The 20,000-nt window shown below is 35.8% G+C and overlaps 1 protein-coding gene across 25 annotated transcripts in view; it reads left to right on the top strand.

The window, feature by feature from the left end:
• The window catches only part of EBF3 (EBF transcription factor 3), a 214,277-nt gene that overhangs the window by 131,249 nt on the left and 63,028 nt on the right, over positions 1 to 20,000 (top strand). For 14 of the 25 annotated variants that reach the window (XR_004594487.3, XR_004594488.3, XR_004594490.3 and 11 more), the window contains 2 exons: positions 10,397 to 10,478; positions 16,558 to 16,675. Coding sequence is in view for 13 of the 25 variants with exons in the window: in XM_087871641.1 (XP_087727767.1) it covers positions 10,397 to 10,478; positions 16,558 to 16,675 (200 nt within the window). In the remaining 12 variants the exon portion in view is untranslated. Of the gene's footprint in view, positions 1 to 10,396; positions 10,479 to 16,557; positions 16,703 to 20,000 lie in introns of all 25 variants that reach the window. The other 11 variants (XR_004594486.3, XR_004594485.3, XR_015728345.1 and 8 more) reach the window with 1 other exon arrangement.

The following is a 20,000-nucleotide window of genomic DNA, read 5'->3' as shown; positions in this document are numbered from 1 at the left end:
TATTTTTCTACTTGCATTCTTTACGTGCTTTCGAACTGCTAGGTTGGCAGAACCTGGGATAAGTAACAGGAGCTCACCCTGTTATGCGGCACTAGGGATTCAAACCGTTGAACTGCCAACCTTTCGATCAACAAGCTCAGCATCTCAGCCACTGAGACACCGCGTCCCTGTCCTTACTTAGTTCTTATTTAAGAAGTCAGCTATTTAAATACAGTTCTTCTATTAGGACTACCATGTCTGTGGTTTGGAAACTTATTTGTGGCCATCTAGTCATCCTTCAGACCTTTTTCGTCCCATTAGTCCTCTTGTTTTACTAAAACGATGTCCATGAAAGCATCCCAAATCTGCCTACAGATATTGTGAGAAGCTTGGTGTCTTGATTTCTTTCCATCTCATTTCTGTACCATTCTGTGCATACAGAACATATGTGCTACATACAGTATGTGTATGTCTGTCTTTGACAGAGAGGAGTGGTACAGAAATGAGAAAAATAAGTAAAACATTGGTGTATTTTTGTAGTAGAAAACACAGGCCAGGTTGCCAATGTTCTACTGTGCCACATGTCTGGGAAGCTTAGAATGGAGAAGTCAGCATCAATTCAGTTTCTGCCCAACAACCTTTCTGATAGCTCATGTAGCATTGATGTATTTGGTGATGGTTTCCTCTGCAGCAAGTGGCCTGATCTATGCCATTATCAAATTAAATGTTTGTTTTACGGGGTTCTGCCTCTATATCAACTTTAGCTCCATCACATCAACTTTGATCCTGATAGACAGCCAGCCAGCCACCAAGCAAGCCAGCCAGCCAGGCAATAGTCCCTAGTCCCTTTTATATCATTCCTTTCCATCAATCTGTTTGGCTAGAAATAATAAAAGTTTTCCAAACCTCTGTCGATATTTTGAGTATTACATATTGTTTTATTTAAAGAATACCTGGTCTATGTTCATTTGTTTCATTAATTTATCAGTAGATAAAACCAAATTTTTGATTTTAAAGTTTAAAGTTTAAATAGTCCATTTTGTTCTAAAAAAGGGAGAATCTAACTGATGACTTTATAATGTCTTTATAGTGGGACTGTCAGCATTCCATTTAATTCAAACTTTATAAATCTTTGGGTTTTTAGGTTGGTGATGTGTTTGGGTGTGAGAGAGAGAAAATGAGTGTAGCGCTGTTAATTGTGATGTTTCAAGCACCAAGGAAGCAATATTGGTGGTGACTTGGAATGAGTTCAAAACGTATTCTTTATCAAATTCCTCCCTTTTTACCGCATTCTACTTAGAGTGCATTTTAATTTAATGATAAGTTGAAGCTTCAGCTCGTGTAAAGTGGCAGTAAAAATATAAACTGATACAACCACACTGCAGTTCATTATTCCACTTTACACGAAACAGACTTTTACAGTTTTTGTGTTAGAGGATATTAGAATGAGACATAACTTGATTATGCTTAAACTACTTTTTGATATAAGATAAATAGAAAAAGGGAACATCTGAATTGTAACCAATTTTCCAAACTCTAGCTATATCGGCTCCCAAAATGAAAGTGAAGGTAATTCCAAGTAACCAAATTTCCAAACTCTTAATTATATTAGCTAACAAAATCAAAATGAAGATAATTCTAAGTAATATATTAAATGTAATAAAGTCTCACCTTTCTCTTCTGGGCTGGGAGAGACTTGGATTGACAACTCGATCAGGTCATGGTTAAGATGATGCAATTTTATGGTGAAATATTCCATCATGAATTCAAGTCTACACTTAAAGATCTCCATGTCTCCATTCCACTTACAGCACAAACAACACCTTATGGATTACTGAAATAAGTATGAAAGCATGACAGAATTATAAAATTATGATGGACATGAAGGCATGGAGATGTTTAAGTGTAGACTTGAATTCACGATGGCATTATGACACCATAAAACTGCACCATCTTAATCGTGACCTGGTTAAGTTAGAAATATCCATTAAGTTCACTATCATGCTCAGTGCAGAAATCCAAATTAAGGTATCTTTGATGAAAAACTGTTCAGTTTCTGCTTGAATATATATCTAATCATAGAAAACCTATCACTTCCCTTGACCTTGGTTCTTCTGGCAAACTATTCTTATTTTTAGAGAATTGTCTTAACATTCAACTTGAACCCATCTTGATGTAATTTAAGATTATTCTTCGTTTTATACTCAGTTTCTCATGTATTATTCCCCTCATGGACTTAAAAGTACTATCACATCTCTCTTCAGTCATCTTTTGTCTGATAAACTTCCCCAGTTCCATAATTCTCATAAGACTTAGTTTAAAGGCCAGATCATCCTTATTATACCTATACCTTTTCCAGTTTCTCTGACTCCTTAATGTATGATAACCAAATTAAATGCACTACTTGAGTTGGGATCTGATCAAACCTACCTAAAGTTATTTTCACCATAATTTGGAAATGATATGGCTACTTCTAAAACATCATGAATGTCTCACGTAGGGGATTTTTTTTTTTACCTAGGTTCAAATTTTCACCTATTTTGAAGACTATAGGAAAATATACTAGTCTCCCACATAACAATCACATGTGCTTCTTCTCAGATACAGAGTGAGTAAGGTCGTAACCCTTCCTTTGCTGCACTGCCCCTTGTGTCGCCATGGCATCTGGCACTCGTAAACCTAATTATCAGACATTTTAGTCTTCTTTCTGAAATTACAGTCTTACAGTTGCCAAGTTTTTTGCAGTTGCTACGGGATGCAGAAGCTGGGTGATATCCTCTTCTCATTATTAATACTTTCGGACTTTTTTGTTTTTTTAAATCATAACTGTTTATTGAGACTTCTGAATTTTAAATTCTGTATTTGTGTGTCTGAGAATGTAAATAAATGAATTCTATTCTGTTTCAGGGATCACTTACTCCCATTGTTAGTAACTCTCCCATTAGGTTGGGCAGCAGGGCAAGCTCTGAGTCCTGTCAATCAGGCAGGAGCCTGGAATTGTGCCTTTTCTGTAGTTGTGCTATAATGTCCAAGATTAGTTAGGCCTTGTCTCTGCTCACTTTTTAGAAAGCCTTTTAAGATTTGGATGTTTACTGGATAAGGTGGTTGCGAAAGTAACTCAGCCCACAGTATTGGCGAATGGTGCAGTGGTGAAATCCATTTTTTTTACTACCAGTTCTGTGGCCGTGGCTTGGTGGGCATGGTGTGGCTTGGTGGGAGTGGCTTGGTGGATGTGGCAGGGGAAGGATACTGCAAAATCTCCATTTCCTCCCCACTCCTGGGCAAAGGATATTGCAAAATATTTGTTCCCACCCCACTCTGGGGCCAGCCACAGGTGGTATTTGCTGGTTCTCCGAACTACTCAAAATTTCCGCTACCGGTTCTCCAGAACTTGTCAGAACCTGCTGGATTTCACCCCTGGAATGGTGTCTTCAACAGCCACTCTGTATTTAGATTGGCTGTGAAGTGTGTTGTTTATATTGTTTTCATATTGCAATTTTAACTACTTTATTAAGCACCAGAAACACCTTTGTGAGATGGTTAGCCATATAAATCTATTTGAATAAAATAAAAATAAAAAGTTTTGTTGATAAAGTCTCTAATTGCATTTACCATTTTGAGGCTCACATCACACTGCTCTCTAATGTGTCTTTTATTTTTCATATTTTCACTGTTTTCTGAACATCCATATCAGATTTTTTGTGTGTGTGGTCCTACATTTTTTCCTTCTTAAGTTAATTACAATTGTGCTTTTAGTTGTTGTCACTCTTCTTTACATGTATAAAATCAGCATTGGAACACCCAGACCAAAAAAAAGATTAAAAAGATTCAGAGACAGGCAATTTAAAAAATTTAAGAGTTTCAGAATTAGAAAAAAAAACGTATTTAAATCATTTGTTTATCTTGTGCAAGGTAGCAAAAACCCACTAGACCTGTCCAACTGTCTTGTAGAGCTATATATGTTTTATTTCTTTTGAAATATACAACTCATTTATTAAGAGGATCATCTCAAAAATTCAAAAGTGCAGGTGAACTAACTTGAGCAAAAAGGTATAGTTATAGGTAATTGAAAATAAGAGAGACAGAATTTATGGAACTATGAAAATATATTTACAAATCACTCCATCCCTATGAAAGGGATAGAAGTTACAGAAGAAAAGAATTATAAATCATTATAATTATACATCTTAACTTTTTTTTTCTTCATCAGACTGAGAAGATACTCAGTGCCCTTGCTCTTATTTGCAGCGTTTTCTGCTGGTGCAAGGATTATATAGATCATGTACAAAAAATATATGGAATATTTTATATATACAATATAAATGATACCTTTGGTCATTTTTGTCTTTAGTTCAATTCATCTATTTGACTGCTCCCAAATCAAAGTCATTATTAATAGGTTGAATGTTTATCTTGCTTTTCACTCTCAGATTTATAATACAGTATATGATTATTTTACACATTACACGAAGAATTTAGTCATTTTTCTTCTATGGGTTTTTTTTTCTTTAGAGCAACAGATCATGTAGACAGAATGTGATTAGCTACAATTATTTTAAACTAAGTTGTTTCTCAAGAGGAATAGGAGTTGGACAAGCTTAATTTTTCACATGGAGAAGGTACCATTGAATAAAACATACTGCTATGAAGGAAATACTTAAGGGAAAACTATTCTTGAAATGTGAACCTTTAGTGGGAGAGGAGCTGCAGACCTACATGTGGTTCAGGTAATCTTTGACTTTTGACCAATTTGTTTAATTAGTTACAGTGATGCTGGAAAACAAAGTGATTCATGACTGGTCCTCACATTTATGACCATTTCATGGCTGAAGTTTGGGCACTTTTTTTTTTTTTTTAAATTTGATTTATATGCCGCCCTTCTCCGAAGACTCAGGACGGCTTACAATGTGCTCAGCAATAGCCTTCATCCTTTTGTATATTTATACAAAGTCAGCTTATTGCCCCCACAAACTGGGTCCTCATGGAAACTAGCATGTACCCACAATGGTGGCAGCATCCCAGAGTTACATGATTGCCATTTATGACGATCCCAAAGTCCTGGAAGTTCCAGTCCCAACTACTTATCCTTGAAAATGAATATATAATATTGAGTGTGGGAATTTATTTTCTTTCCTAAAGTTTACAAGAGAGTTTGGGTGAAAAAAAAGACATTTCATCTTGAGCATCCTAATTCTATTCTCAATTCCCTTTTCAGAATATGGTAAGATGTTTAGGGTCTTATTCAAGTTAAGTGTAAAATAATGATTTAGAAATTATTAATTAAAATAAGAGGAAGCTCCTTTTCTCTTAATAATCTATCCTCTTCCAAAGGTTTTTGACCTCAGCCTTTCATAAATTACATTCACTGTCCTGCATATTTTTCTAATTTCTATAATAAGTTTCATATTTCTACCATTTCTGTGAAAATTGGTACATGGCAAATCTGTCTAGTTAATCACTAAGTACTGACACCCACTTGATAGCCCATAATAACATATTGTAATTAATGAATAAATTATGATGATCTGTTCACAGCAATGTGCAATTGCAATTGTAAGCTAAAAGTTCTTTAGCTAAAGTTCTTCCCAAGAAGCTTTTTTTTTTTACTATTCTTATTCTTATCAGAAATGTATTAGCAAATGATAGGGGCAAGAAAAAGAGGTTATGTTTGCTAAAGAAATAGATTAACAGGTGGCACTTGAGCAGAAACTGATTCATTTTCAAATAAAAGATTTCTCTAAGAAAGATTGGGTCAGAAACAAACACCCTTCCCATTGTGAGTAAACAACAAGCAAAGGGAGAAATAACCATACTATATATATATCTTCCTATAATTCCATAGATTTTTCTAAGGGCAGTTAATCTCCAATAAATGTTCTCTCAAATTATTCTCAATATTTATTTTTTTGAAAGACCTGCAGAAAGGGTAGGGTGTGGGCAGAACTGAGGGAGGAAAAAAGTTGATCAGCTTTATTTTTTTCCTCTGAATATTTGCATCAAGTGAATCAATATGAATTCTCATAGACACTGCCATATTGATTATGATTTCAAAAGTTAAGGAATTTACTTCCAAGCCTGGATTGCTATATGTATTCAAAAACCTGCTTTAAAAACTGCTTTTTTAAGAAGTCAAGAACAAAAGGCCTAGTTGATTTGTATGATGCCTTCTCTTCCTATCACATTTTTTTTAAAGTTTGGAAAATGCAATAACTCAATGATGGAATAGATACTTCATGATCAATTATAGTCCATAGAGATGTTTGACTTTTTAAATTGAAAAGTAATATACCAAGTTTTAAAAACTGCTTTAAGACTACACAATACTTAACTGTACTTAATGGTCTAAATGTTGCATTAAAATCTATTGAGTACAAAATTGATGAGTTTCAAAACAGTTGAGTGCCTAGGTACCACTATATGGATCTTTTTACTTACTTGCCATCTGTGCCAGATGTTGGAGTCACTTATGCCTACCACTAAAAACTCCTTCAGGTGCTCTTCAGGCCAGGAACTTGATTTCAGGGGAAAACATTATTATTAGATCTAATAATAATAATAATATTATTATCCTCTGAGACTGGTACAGGACCCTTCCCTACCTATGTCTTGAGACTGTAAAGATTAAAGCTGACAATCTTGCAAACATATTGCCTTTCAGATTCATTCATTCATTCATTCATTCATTCATTCATTCATTCATTCATTCCTGGTACCTTCAAATCTGTGCTGACTCCTAGCGACTCCCTGGACAAGTCACTGCCATTTTTTTGGCAAGATTTTAGAAGTGGTTTGCCATTGCCTCCTTCCTAGGGCTGAGAAAGAATAAGTGTCCCAAGATCACCTGGCTGGTTTCACATTTAAGGTGGTACTAGAACTCATAAGCCCCTACCGTCAGCACTTCAAGCTGTGTTTACTCTAGTGCTGACATAAGAAGGAGAAGCAGAGGCGTCTGGAAAGGGACGTTTGACTTTTCACCTACTTATTTTCCTTGGAGATAATATCCCCTAGGAGATGGGATGGGAAGGGGGAAATTCCTTTGAGCTGGAGCAGTAGATTAGGGGTAGAGTGACTTGAAAGATGGCCAGTGAGCACAGGGGAGTGGGGAACGGAAAGGGAGGGTTTTGGGTCTGGAAGTCAGTGTTGGCTGCGATGCAGGCAGAGTTAGAATGTCATGCTAAATAAATGGGAGTTTTCTTCAAAGACTTTGTTTGAAATGCAATTTATTTGAGACGACCTCGAAACCTGACACCTACATTTCTAGCCTGATGCCTTAATTGCTACACGAAACTGACTCTTGCCTTTCAAAATGTCTTACTCTTGTTTCCATAGTTTTCCCCCCATTTTCTAGGAATGACTATTGGGCCTCACAAGGTCAACCTCACCATGGTTTGGATTAGATGTCAGCGTTTGTTTATGGCCATTTAAAGAGTTGGAACTTTCTCCCCAAGGATTGTCCAAATGCATCAAATTTTGATGCTCAGATTTTATAAGTATAGATATGTCAAACACATTTCAGTGGCTGTCCACTTATCTTCTTCAGTAGCTCTACTATGAATGTGACAGTTGTGATACAACTCATGGATTTATTCAGAGAAATGTGGGAGGGTCAGGGGGATTCATAAACAATTAAATGCTGTGTATATTATTGAGAACCCCAGGAAATAAAAATGTCTACATTTCTTAATGGAGAATTAGGCATTTTCTGTGCTTGTTTTATAGTAGCACAATTTGTTTCTTATATTGTTACATTTTGATGCAATAAATACTTAGAAGCTGAAACATATATTGGTTTTGAAAAAACAGCTTCCATTCATATACTGAATCTTGCGTGGATCAAAGTGTCCTACCTTAACTTTGCCATAGAACATATTTTAAGGCTAAATGTTAGAAAATGTATATATGTATTGCATTTATGTGACTCTGAGTGGCATAGCCCTCTCCAAAAAAGGATGTGTGTGATGTTTAATGTCATAAGTATCAAAACAATTCCCCCCCCTACACACACACACAACTAAAATGTGAAATGCACAGGTCTATTTTCAGAAAATTAAAATAATGCTACTAATTACAGGGAACAATTTTTGTAAGAACCACAAAATGAAGGAAAGTTTGGGAAATTAGAAATAATTGGATTTTTTTAAGGTCAAGTGAAGCAAGAGACAATGTTTTTATTCAGATTGTGGTAAAGGTGGGAAATCCTAAACTTAAATGTTTATAGCCTGGACTCTACGCTTCATTACTTCTCAGTCAGCTCATGCGTATATGTTGGTCGCACTATTAGCAGTGCTTTATGATGTTCCTGAGGTAAAGGGAGCTAGTTTTATGGAAAGTAATATGGCTCGAAAATCTTACTTACTGGGTTTCCAGAATGGAGGCCGCTGAGTTAAGGAGATCCTGGCTTATATGTTGATTTAGCTGATAGATTTACTCTGTTAGGATTTAGCTGGTATTCAGGGCTATAAAAAAAAAACATCAGTTCTCAATTTGTCTTCTTCATCAGGAATTGCTAAAGTGATTATAAATCAAAAGTTTTATTTATTTATTTATTTGTTTTATCTTTGAACTTTAAATGCTGAAATTTTGGAGACTTCTTCATAGGGATAAACCCGGGGTGAAATGCTCCTGGTTCAGACCAGCTTGGGCGAGTAGGTAGCAATGGTGGCGGGCAGTTCGGAGAATCGGTAGCAAAAATCCCTGCTCCTGCCCCCCATGCCCAGCTGAGCCGCGCGATCATCAGAGCCTTTTATTTCTTTTAAATGGCTCTGACGATCCAAGCTCTGACGATCCCAGCTGAGTTGCCTGCTAATCAGGCAACTCAGCTTGGATAGTCAGACCCATTTAAAAGAAAAAAAGTTTTTTTTCCTTTAAATGGCTCTGATGATCCAAAGGTAGCAAAAATCCCTTCCCCCCCCCCACACTTGCTTACCTTAGCTGCTGGTCCCAACGCCTGCCTTGCTTCGCTTGCTGTAATACCTGCAATCCATTGCATCAGCAAGCAACTGAATCTCCCTGCCTGCAATCAAGCTCATCGGTGAGCAGCTCTATCTGCCTGCCTGCCTTCCTGCCTTGGCAACTTTAAGACTTGTGGACTTCAACTCCCAGCAAAGCTGGCTGAGGAATTCTGGGAGTTGAAATCCAGAAGTCTTAAAGTTGCCAAGGTTGGAGACCTCTGTTCTATTGGGTAAGTTTTTTTTCCCTTTTGGAAGCTTTAAAAAAAATAGTTAATTGGGGTTTTTTTTTAGTTGTTCTTTTTTTAGACCTAGCCATTTAAAGTTTAGGAAGTTTTAAATTTAGCTGCTTTTATATAAAAATAAAAATAAAATAAAATAATATCTGTGCAGCTTTCTGAGATTTAGTGTGTTTCTGTAGTGTTTCACTCTAACTACACAAAAACACAAAATCTCACAAAGCTGTATGTGGAATTTTGGGTGTGTAAAGTTTGAAAGTTGTTTTTTGGGGCTTTTTGTGGCTATGTGAGGTTCCTGCTTGTTGCAGGGGCCATTTTGGGTCTAGCACAGTTGCTTTTACATTGTGGGTGAGCCAGTTGTGTTGTGTTGTGTTGTGTGTGTGTAAAGTGTGAAAGTTGTTTTTTTGGGCTTTTTGTGGCTGTGTGAGGTTCCTGCTTGTTGCAGGAGCATTTTGGGTCTAGCACAGCTGCTTTTACATTGTGGGTGAGCCAGTTGTGTTGTGTTGTGTTTTGTAGGTTAAAAAAGGGCAAAGAAGTGACATTGACTTGACAATGCCCACCCAGTCACCTTACCATCAAGCCCCGCCCACTAATTAAGCCCCGCCCTCAGAACCGGTAGCAAAAAAATTTAGATTTCACCCCTGGATAAACCCCTTCTGAATGAAAGAAACTAAATTCATTTTTCCACATGTTTCAGGAACCAGATTTCATACTATGCAGGCAATTGGGCCATCTATAATTCTTTTTGACTAAAGCATGTAGAAAATTGTAAGACTCTATAACAATTTAAAGTACTCCAACTGTTCATTTTAGGTTTGTTTCTGTTTCTGTTTCTATACTAATACAATATATTTCAGATAAAATTAATTTTGCGAATTATGTTGGACTTATTCTTGAATAGGGAGGAATAAAATTGTAGATATTCTGAAATCTGAATCATGTACAGGTCTGAATAAACATTATCAGGATTTCAATATTAATATTATTTAAACAGATCTACACTGAATTGCACCTTTTGCTGGTCAAGTCCATCCTTTGCTCAAATAAAGGATATTCATATATATTGTTGCTATAAGAAAAGTCTTCAGTTTAGTTATATTACTACTTTACAGTAATAAAATGAGTATATTTTCAGCTATCATTTGCAATTTGTAGCAACATGTTACATGCTTAAACATTTATTCTTAATGCCTAATCTTTCTAACAAATTCTAATTTTGTATTTTTGTAGATTTTTTCTAAAGTTTTTCCTCAAGTGCAATCAAAACTGTTTGAAGAATGCAGGAAACCCACGAGATATGCGAAGATTCCAGGTACTGTTTTAAAAAAGAATTAAAATGACATACAAAGGATCTGAAAGGATTTTTACAAAGGGAAAGCCTATTATTTTATTTCACTAATACATTCATTTTGGAAAGAAAACTCAAAGCAGCAAATTTAACCAAGGTTTGTCATTTCCCCTGTAATTATTTTTTAATTTAATTGCAAGTTATATTTTCAGTTGTACTTCAGGAGAAAAACAGAAACTCTACCTTGCTTTTCCGATTCCTATTTTAGTTATTTCTCTTATGAGGATCTGAAAGCAGGAATGTCTCTGCTTGCAACAAATTCTAAAAACTTAGAAATATCTGATAATTTTCCTACCTTCAGAACTTTGTCAATGCTATTGAATTACTGTATTTTTCACACAAAAAATTGTGATAAAATATAATTTCTGTAGAAAAAAAAATATAATTTCTTGAAAATTGGATTCATCACTGTAATTTTTATGTAGTATTTTTTAAAATATTAATATGAGAGAAATAAAACTGTTTTCCAAATCTACCTGGTAAATCCAAACAACTATAGAACAGGTTATGCTTTAACAGATAATTAATTTCACTACTTGGGAGAAATTAAGAAAAATGTTAAAAATAACATAATAGAACAACAGCATAAAGATATAGCAGAGGATAGATATGCATAGTTTCCCAGTTCAATGTAACTATTCGCTTTGGTTATAATTCAGGGCAGTTGATAAGTGCGTCACCACATGACCTAATTTGATTTTATGACCATTTTTACAACTGTTGTAAAGTGAGTCACCATAGTAGTTAATTGAACCACATAGTTATTAAACTAATCCAGCATATGCAATGAGCGTTTTTTGTTGTTTCCTGATGAAAAAAGGCAAAAAAGTTGCAAATCGTGATCATATGACCACAGGACATTGCAGCTGGTTATAAATGTTAGCTGGTTGCTTAGGGCCTGGCATGTGATCACATGATCACAGGGAGGGACAGTGCCACATTTTACAATGCTTGGAAATGCTATACAGATTGTAAAGAACCCTTTCCAAGGCTGTCATAACTTTGGATGGTCATTCAGTGACTAGTCATTAAGCGAAGACTACTTGGGTTAAATACAGTTCTAACTGAAGATTTTTCTTTTACTTTTTTTCCAATTGGTAGACCTACCAAATACATTTTAAAGGACAGATGAAGTCTTTGAAATTGCCATTACCTACATTTAAAACCTGGAATTAGTAGAAAAACCCACTTGTCTCACCAGTCATAAGTAATCACGTAGCTGCAAAAGAACTCCTAAAAAGTCTCCCTTCAGCTTCCATAGATAATAAGCCGGCTTCTTACAATGTTTAAGTAGATTTAACAGGATGTCAGGCCTTAAACAAGATTGTAAACCTGTTTTAAAAATATATGTGTCAGCACTTTCATTAGATGCACTGCAAAAAGCCAACCAAATAAAACTAAGGAGAATGCAAATGTACTTTTGCGACCAACACCATTTCCCCCCTGTATCGTTACTCAGTGACATGTTTGTAGTGCCTATTTTAAAGACTTTATCCTTTACAAATTATATTTTGGGTGTATCAATTAGGGGAAAAAATGAGGCAAAAACTTTGCTTTGAACTATACTTAATCTGTTTCATTCTATGGACAATTGTTCTGACAATTCATTTCTAAAAAAAACACTTTATATGGGAACGGATATGTCAATCCCCTTATAACTCACAAAAGCTAAAAACCTCTAGCCTACTAAGGTAAGGATGAAATTTAAAATGTTGTAAATAGTGAAGAGTGTAGAGTCCTTTAAAATGGATGACCTAGACAAACAATACAGTCTGTGCATGTGTGGTGTTTTTTGTGGGGTGGGTAGGGAGTTGTTTTGCTTTTTTTTCCCTGAGAAAACAGTGCAGGCTGCAGAATCACAGACTTCTAGAGAAACACCCTCAGGCTTTTCTCAAGGGGAACACAGATGGCTGCCTCAGAGGAGGCCGAATATACAGGAGAAGGTGCTATAATAGCTGATAGCTAATTAGAGCATGTGGAAAAAAAACAGGATCAAAGGTGATCTAAAACATTGAAAATACAAAAGAATTTACATCTGATGCCTTGTACTCACTGGTTTCCAAAGGGAAAGTATATATTGCATTAATTTATCTGTGATACCATTGTAAGGTGTTCCTTTCTTTCTTTCTTTCTTTCTTTCTTTCTTTCTTTCTTTCTTTCTTTCTTTCTTTCTTTCTTTCTTTTCTTTCAAGAAACGTGTAATTTTGTCAATATGCATAGAACCTTCCCCAATCGTGCACTAGAAAAATAAGAAATGGTCCATTAGAAAAATAACCTCAGAAACCTAGGGAAATGACAGTATAGGAGTAGTGAAGCATTGTTTAAAAAATTATATGTTAGATTAATATCCTACCTTATCTCTAGGATCTCAAGGCAATACAGACTTGCAACAATCCTGTAAGGTAGCAGTCCCCAACTTTTCTGGCTCCATGGACCAGTGCTGGCAGTGGCAATGGGGGAGAGATAGTTTTGTGCATGCACCCTAGATCAGTGGTGAAATCCAAATTTTTTTACTACCTGTTCTGTGGGCATGGCTTTGTGGGTATGGTGTGGCTTGGTGGGTATGGCTTGGTGGCCGTGGCAGGGGAAGGATACGGCAAAATCTCCATTCCCATCCCACTCCAGGGGAAGGATACGGCAAAATCTCCATTCCCACCCCACTCCTGGGGCCAGCCAGAGGTGGTATTTGCCAGTTCTCTGAACTATTCAAAATTTCCGCTACCGGTTCTCCAGAACCTGTCAGAACCTGCTGGATTTCACCCCTGCCCTAGATCCTGTGCATGTGCAAATGAAGCTTCGTGCACACTCCTGCTGCTTGTGTGCGCCAGTTCCTTACAAGCCATGGACCAGTATAGGCTGCGGACCCAGGCTGGGGACCCCTGCTGTAAGGTATTTGGATAGAGAATAAGGATGTGGTTCCATTCAGTTCATCTCTCTATGAGTATCCATGGTTGAAGGTGCATCTGGATTTTTTGGTCCTAGTCCAATACCTTAACTACTATACACATTGCTGTCACTGAAGTTTCTGTCTCAGTTTTTGATATAATTCTCTAAGTTTAATTTGTAGACTTATAAGCACATATAGGATCCTTACAATAAATACAACATATGAAAGTATCTTGTAAGTGTATATGTAGATGCAATAGGAAAGGCCTTTCATTATAATGATAATTAATTGATCATTACAGTAGAATGGCACCTAATATCTAACGGATAGATGTTAATGCAAGAATTTTCATTTTTGTAAGTATTCATTTTAAAATTTGTGCTAAGAAACAGTCAGAAAGCCTTATTCACCATTTTCTTGTGGTGGACAGAGAAATACCATGTTTTCCCGAAAATAAGACCCTGTCTTATATTTTTTTGAACCCTGAAATAAGCGCTTGGTTTTATTTTTGGGGAGATCTTATTATTTTGGGGCGCATGGAACAAGACGGGGCTCCTCTTGCCATCTTACCTGATTTCCAGTTCTGTCTCCCTAACCCTAACCAGAGGAAATGGCGGGGACTGGCATTAATGCGGTTAAATATTTTCAGGGAGGGGTTATTTTCAGGGAGGGGTTATTTGCAGGGAGGGGTTATTTTCAGGGGGGGCTTATTTTAGTGCATGTGCTCAAAAGCCCGATTGGGCTTATTATCAGGGGATGTCTTATTTTCAGGGAAACAGGGTAGCAATAGACAGGTTTGGATCTATTTAGTTTTTGGTTGGTCAATGTGCTTCTGACTCTGGAAATAGAAGAGCTCCGATTAAAGATAAAAAAGGAAAAGTCATTGTCATCAACGTATGAATTAAGCTGATTATGTCTACTTTTTGAATTAGAAGTGACTGAAGACATTTCTGATATTCAATATGCTGTTTTCAGTTGCAGAAAACGTTAGTTATCAGACATTAAGAACGCATTCAAACAATCAGAATAGAGCTGGAAGGAACCTTGCAGGTCTCTAGTCCAATCCCTGATCAAGCAGGAGACCCTGTACCATTTCAGGGTGGCTTCCCTTAAAAACCTCCAGTGATGAAGGGCCCACAACTTCTGAAGGCAATCTGTTCCACCGGTTAATTGTCCTCAGTTAGGAAGTTTTTCCTTAATTCCAGGTTATTTTTCTCCTTGACTAGTTCCCAGCCATTGTTTCTTGTCTTGCCTTCTGATGCTTTGTGGAAGCCCCTCAAATACTGGAATACTGCTATCATGTCCCCCTTAATCCTTCTTTACTCAAGACTGGCCATACTCAATTCCTGCAACTGTTCTTCATGTGTTTTTGTCTCCAGGCCCTTAATCATCTTAGTTGCTCTTGACTTTTTCCAAAGTCTCAACATCTTTTTGTGTAATCTGGTGACCAAAACTGGTTGCAATACTCCAGGTGTGGTCTTATTAAGGCTTTATAAAGCGGTACTAAAACTTCATGTGATTTTGATTCTATGCCTCTGTTTATACAACCAAGGTTTGTGTTAGCTTTTTTTAAACTGCTGCCGCACACTGCTAACTCATGTTTGATCATCCACTAGGACTCCAAGGTCCCACTCACAGTTACTGTTTTTGAGCCAGGTTTTGGCTAATCTGTACTTGTACCTTTGGTTTTTCCTGCTAGATGTAAAATCTTGGTTTTTTTCCACATTAAATTTCATTTTGTTGGATAGGGGCCATTGTTCAAGTCTGTCAAGATCTTTTTGGATTCTGAACTTGTTTTCTGGGATGTTGGCTATTCCCACCACTTACAGTCATCTGCAAAGAACCTCTGAAAGTTCTTTGGAGAGCGATTGATCACTTCTCCCTTTGGTGATCTGTTCTGTTTGGTGAATTGTGAATTGTTCTGATAAGATGTGCAAATCCAATATAGTTTCATCTCCTCCTGGTTCTTTTCACAGCATTTGGTGAATCTTTTTTTCCTCTTCAGAATGACGAAAAACAAAAATTTAGAATTTGCATGAAATCTGATTCTGTTAATTGAATATTTGGATCTGAAAGATCCAATGGTCTCCTAGACCTCGCCTGATGTGAGATAATTGTATATAGATAGAAAGAATATTTCTCTACTGCAGAAATATGCAGAAAGAAAGCATATTCTTTAAAAAAAGAAGACAATGAAGGGATATAAACACCTCCTTATGTCTGTTTCTACCTTGCTAATGAATCTGTTAGAGCATTCATATTTTAGGATATTTTGATAGTGCACTACAATAGCTACAATCATATAATCTCAAGGAAGGTTTTAATATCTGTTATAGATTTCTTTTTCTCAAGTTCTAGAAAGCACAAAAAAATTGTTCCATGTGACTTGCATGAAGAAGCTAAAAGGCCAGATCTATAAAAACAAAGGCATCCTGTAACCCGAAATATTTCTGTATTATGTGACAAATTATACGAGGCCCAGCAATAGTAATGTTTATTACAGTGGGAGGGAGAGCCATTTCTTTTTTTCCTTTTCAATCTTTAAATGAGACAATTTTTCTATTTTTGGAAATTCCTTGTCCCATAATACCTATTTATAAGATTGCTTTGTAAATACGATAGCAAAAATGACCTAAAGATCATTTCTGAAAAGAACAGCAGAAAGTTACACATAGCTACTGATTTATGAAGTATTTTCCCCTTTGACTTGGAGTGCTCACAATTCTTCATTTGAAGACAGTCTCAAGTGTACAAATTTTAATTAGATAAACTATCTAATCAATATATCAACAGATCAATCAAAACAGTAGCTTTTAAAATGAGTGGTTAGAGGGGTGTTTCTGAAACAAATGACTAGAAGAATATTTTCCTAGAATTGAATTCATTTGTTAGCATAATAGGAGATTAAACTCTAATTAGTGTGGAGGGTGTTGAAGAAGGGAGGGGAATTGTGTGTAGGAAAATCTCCAGCGATAGCCAAAAAAAAAAAAAAGGCGACTGAATTGCATCTATGAATAACACTGTGTTCTTAAAAATAGCAAACTACATTATACATTTATTCAGCATGTTTATTGCAATAGGTGCACCCCATTTTCAGAGTCTGTATGCTTCAAAAAAAAAAAAGAAATGTCTTTCTTTTCTTTCTTTCCCTCCTAGGTTGTTGTATCAACAACAGTCAATGTGGATGGCCATGTTCTGGCTGTCTCAGACAACATGTTTGTACACAACAACTCCAAACATGGAAGGCGGGCTCGCCGCCTTGACCCCTCAGAAGGTACGGCCCCTTCTTATCTGGAAAATGGTAGGCACACATTTACATGGCTTTTTAATTTGCAATGCTTTCTTTGCACCATTTTTTTCCGCACACGACCATATTTATTTATTTTTCATGGTTTCTTTGTCCTTCGGATTCATCCCATTAAAATGCATTAGCTTTTCCGATTCCACTTTAAAAAGAAGGTTGTTCCTTCCTTATTTGCTTTTGACTTAAATTTCTTATAACATATAACATCTGCAACGTTCAGCCCTTTTCTATTCTTTCCTATTTATTTGCTAACAGCTTTTTCTGTTTCAGTTCGATTTTCTTTTACTTTGGCTTTTTTGAAATCATCGGGAAAAATATACATTATGCATGTAAGTTTGCATAGTCCTTAAAACATGATCAATGGTAGTTTTTGTAAAGAATTTACTACGAGTTTGCACAACTCACTGGCCTGGGCCTTAATGCATCATATTAAAGCAGTATGTCTCCTCATCCTTTTTTTCCTAAAAATGTTAGAGTACAAAGGGAAAAGTAATTTCAATTCTCTAAAATAAAACATTGTCAACCACTGCAGGTTGCATATTCAAGCATCTAACATCTGATATTTATCTAGGATTTACTTAAGGCCAAATCCAATCCCAGTTACTTTTATTGAAAGTGCCACTGATACCTAACAAATCTGTATAGTAATGATGGATATATTTCTAATAGTATAAAGCAATACATGTTACATTTAACTGAAAAAGAGATAACATTTTTCCCAAATAATTTATATTTAAAATAGAAAACTTGTCACTGACAATGTAGTAATGGTTTTTAAATAATACAGATCAGAGGGGTTTTTCCTGCCTAATCTTCCTTTGGGAGTTGAAAACATTATATTAAATTCAGCACTGCTTTCTTTTTAGGTAAAAACAGTGTTTATTTATACTGTTAATAGGCCACTTTTTGCCACATACCGGTATATGATCTTCCACAGCAGAACAAATAATACAATAAAAATTAGAAGACACAATGCTAATCCTTAAATTACAGAAAGAACAAACATGGAGATAACTGCTTGAAAAATAAAAGTTAGATTTACAGCTTTTCAGAACAATAAGAAAGGTGGGGCACTTGAATCTTCTGGGAAGAACAACTTCAGAGTATAGGCATCATAACCGATATTTTGTTAACATTGAAACAGAAATACAAAAATACCATTAATGGAGAACATGATGCCTAATTAGTTGGTCTAATGTCGAGTTATAAGCTACTTGGGCAAGAAATTAAGATCTCCTGCAAATAATTATTATTTTATTTACTTTAAGACGTATACATCAGTAGGTTGACCGAAAGGTGCTTTTTTCAAGAGGCAACTGAACTTTCTGGTTTTGCTTTGAAGACGTTTCACTTCTCATCCATTTCCCACCATCCAGTCAGAGCTGAAGAAGCTTCTTGGATGAGAAGCGAAACATCTTCAAAGCAAAACCAGAAAGTCTAGTTGCCTCTTGAAAAAAGCACCTTTCGGACAACCATGACATGGATGACTAAGAATCTCCACAAACATCAGTAGGTTGAATTCAGCTATATATCCTTACCACGGGACAGAACAAGAGTTCTCTCTTCCATGCTCTGTGCATCTTAAAAGAAAAATTAATATAGACACTCAGTGAATTGCAAAGGTTATGATGTGTGTGTAATGATACTGTATTCTATGAGATGCCTTGTACTTACCCTACATCCACCAATGTTGAAGAATGGTTTCTTGCATTCCCCTAAATCAGGATAAACTCAAAGTTTAATTCTTTCAGTAATTCCGAAGCCATGCTTATAAATAAATAAAAATTATTTCTTCACATGTTGCTTCTTGACACTGTTTATAATTAAATTATGGATTTTGATTGTAGGGGATGTAGTGATGCACATTAACTTCTGACTTTCAAAAGGTACTCAATAAATTGACAAAAAATAAAACTATCAATAGGAGCTTATTGTCATATGATCTCTAATATAACTGACCTCCAAGATACATTACACACACATACACAGAAAAGAGGGGGGAGATATATATATATATATACATTCTGATTCTGAACCATGTGAACAAAAGCAGATAGGACTTGTGTCCTCATGCCCATTTTATGCCCATCTTATGCCTTTAGAAATGTAGCTAGCCATGATCATAAACATGATACTGGATTACATGGCTCTGATAGACAATCTGTTTGTAGGTTGTTGAACTTCTTATGCCAAGAATCAATGCTTTGCTTCATATACCATTGTCATGCTGCTATTGAAGCTAGACAAGTAGACTCTACTATACAGTTGACCAGCCTTTTCATTAATTCTAGTAATGACACCAAACTGAACAATCCACAAATAGTGATTCAGATTTACTGAAAACATAAAAGAGTGGTGATTACATGCAATGGTGAACTAATTAAAATATAATTTAGGCATCAGAATATTAATGTTCTTTGCAGAAGAAAAATGTTTTTCTTCTCTAATAGCTAAGGTAAGAGAGAACAAAAAATATAATAATTAAAGGTTGCCCCAAGCACAAGAGTCATTATGATCTATGACGTATTGTTTACCTCTTTCATAGGTGTGTATTTGCCTGGCAACCATCACTAATGAGGCTTACAATTAAGAAGGCTGAATTCTCTGTCTTAGTCCTTTTCTTCCCGACAGAGAGAGAGAGAGAGAGACAGAGAGAGAGAGACAGAGAGAGAGACAGAGAGAGACAGAGACAGAGACAGAGACACAGAGAGACACAGGGAGAGATTGGAGGTGATGGAAAGACAAAAACTAGCATCATTATGGGCTTAGTTCTGGAGTGTATTGGGTTATCATTTAGATCCAGATCAATCTCTGCTATGGTACTAGTATGATCTTAAGTAAAACATGGCCATTTCCTTTTATTTGTAGTATAAAAACATTTTTTTTACAAAATAGTAAAAAGTCACGTAGGTAGCATAATAAGCACAATCTCTGTATTGAGGAAAACTATGTGTTAGAAAAACTATGTGTCAGGAAAAAAAAACCTCTTATCCATTTATTTTAAAGAATAAAGCACAGAAAACCACCCAGGTTCTTCTCATGTCTAAGCCAATTCTTTTATTAATTATCACTGTTATGGTAAAGCTAAAAAAAAAAAAAGAACCTTAAAATTGCCATCAAAGAACTACAACATGCCATCAGATTATTACATTTCTGAAACTTGTCATAACTGGAGACCTACTGGCTCCATTCAGAATTAATAATGCATTCTTAAGAATATATTCTGATTAAATCCAAATCCATCCGAATAAGAATATCTTGGAATAAAGTTGCAAGGAATGAAGTTATAAATATT

This window comes from Pantherophis guttatus, chromosome 6 (genome assembly GCF_059756535.1).
Source record: "Pantherophis guttatus breed Tessera chromosome 6, ASM5975653v1, whole genome shotgun sequence".
Lineage (NCBI taxonomy): Eukaryota > Metazoa > Chordata > Lepidosauria > Squamata > Colubridae > Pantherophis > Pantherophis guttatus.
This window is presented reverse-complemented; position numbering and strand designations above follow the sequence as displayed.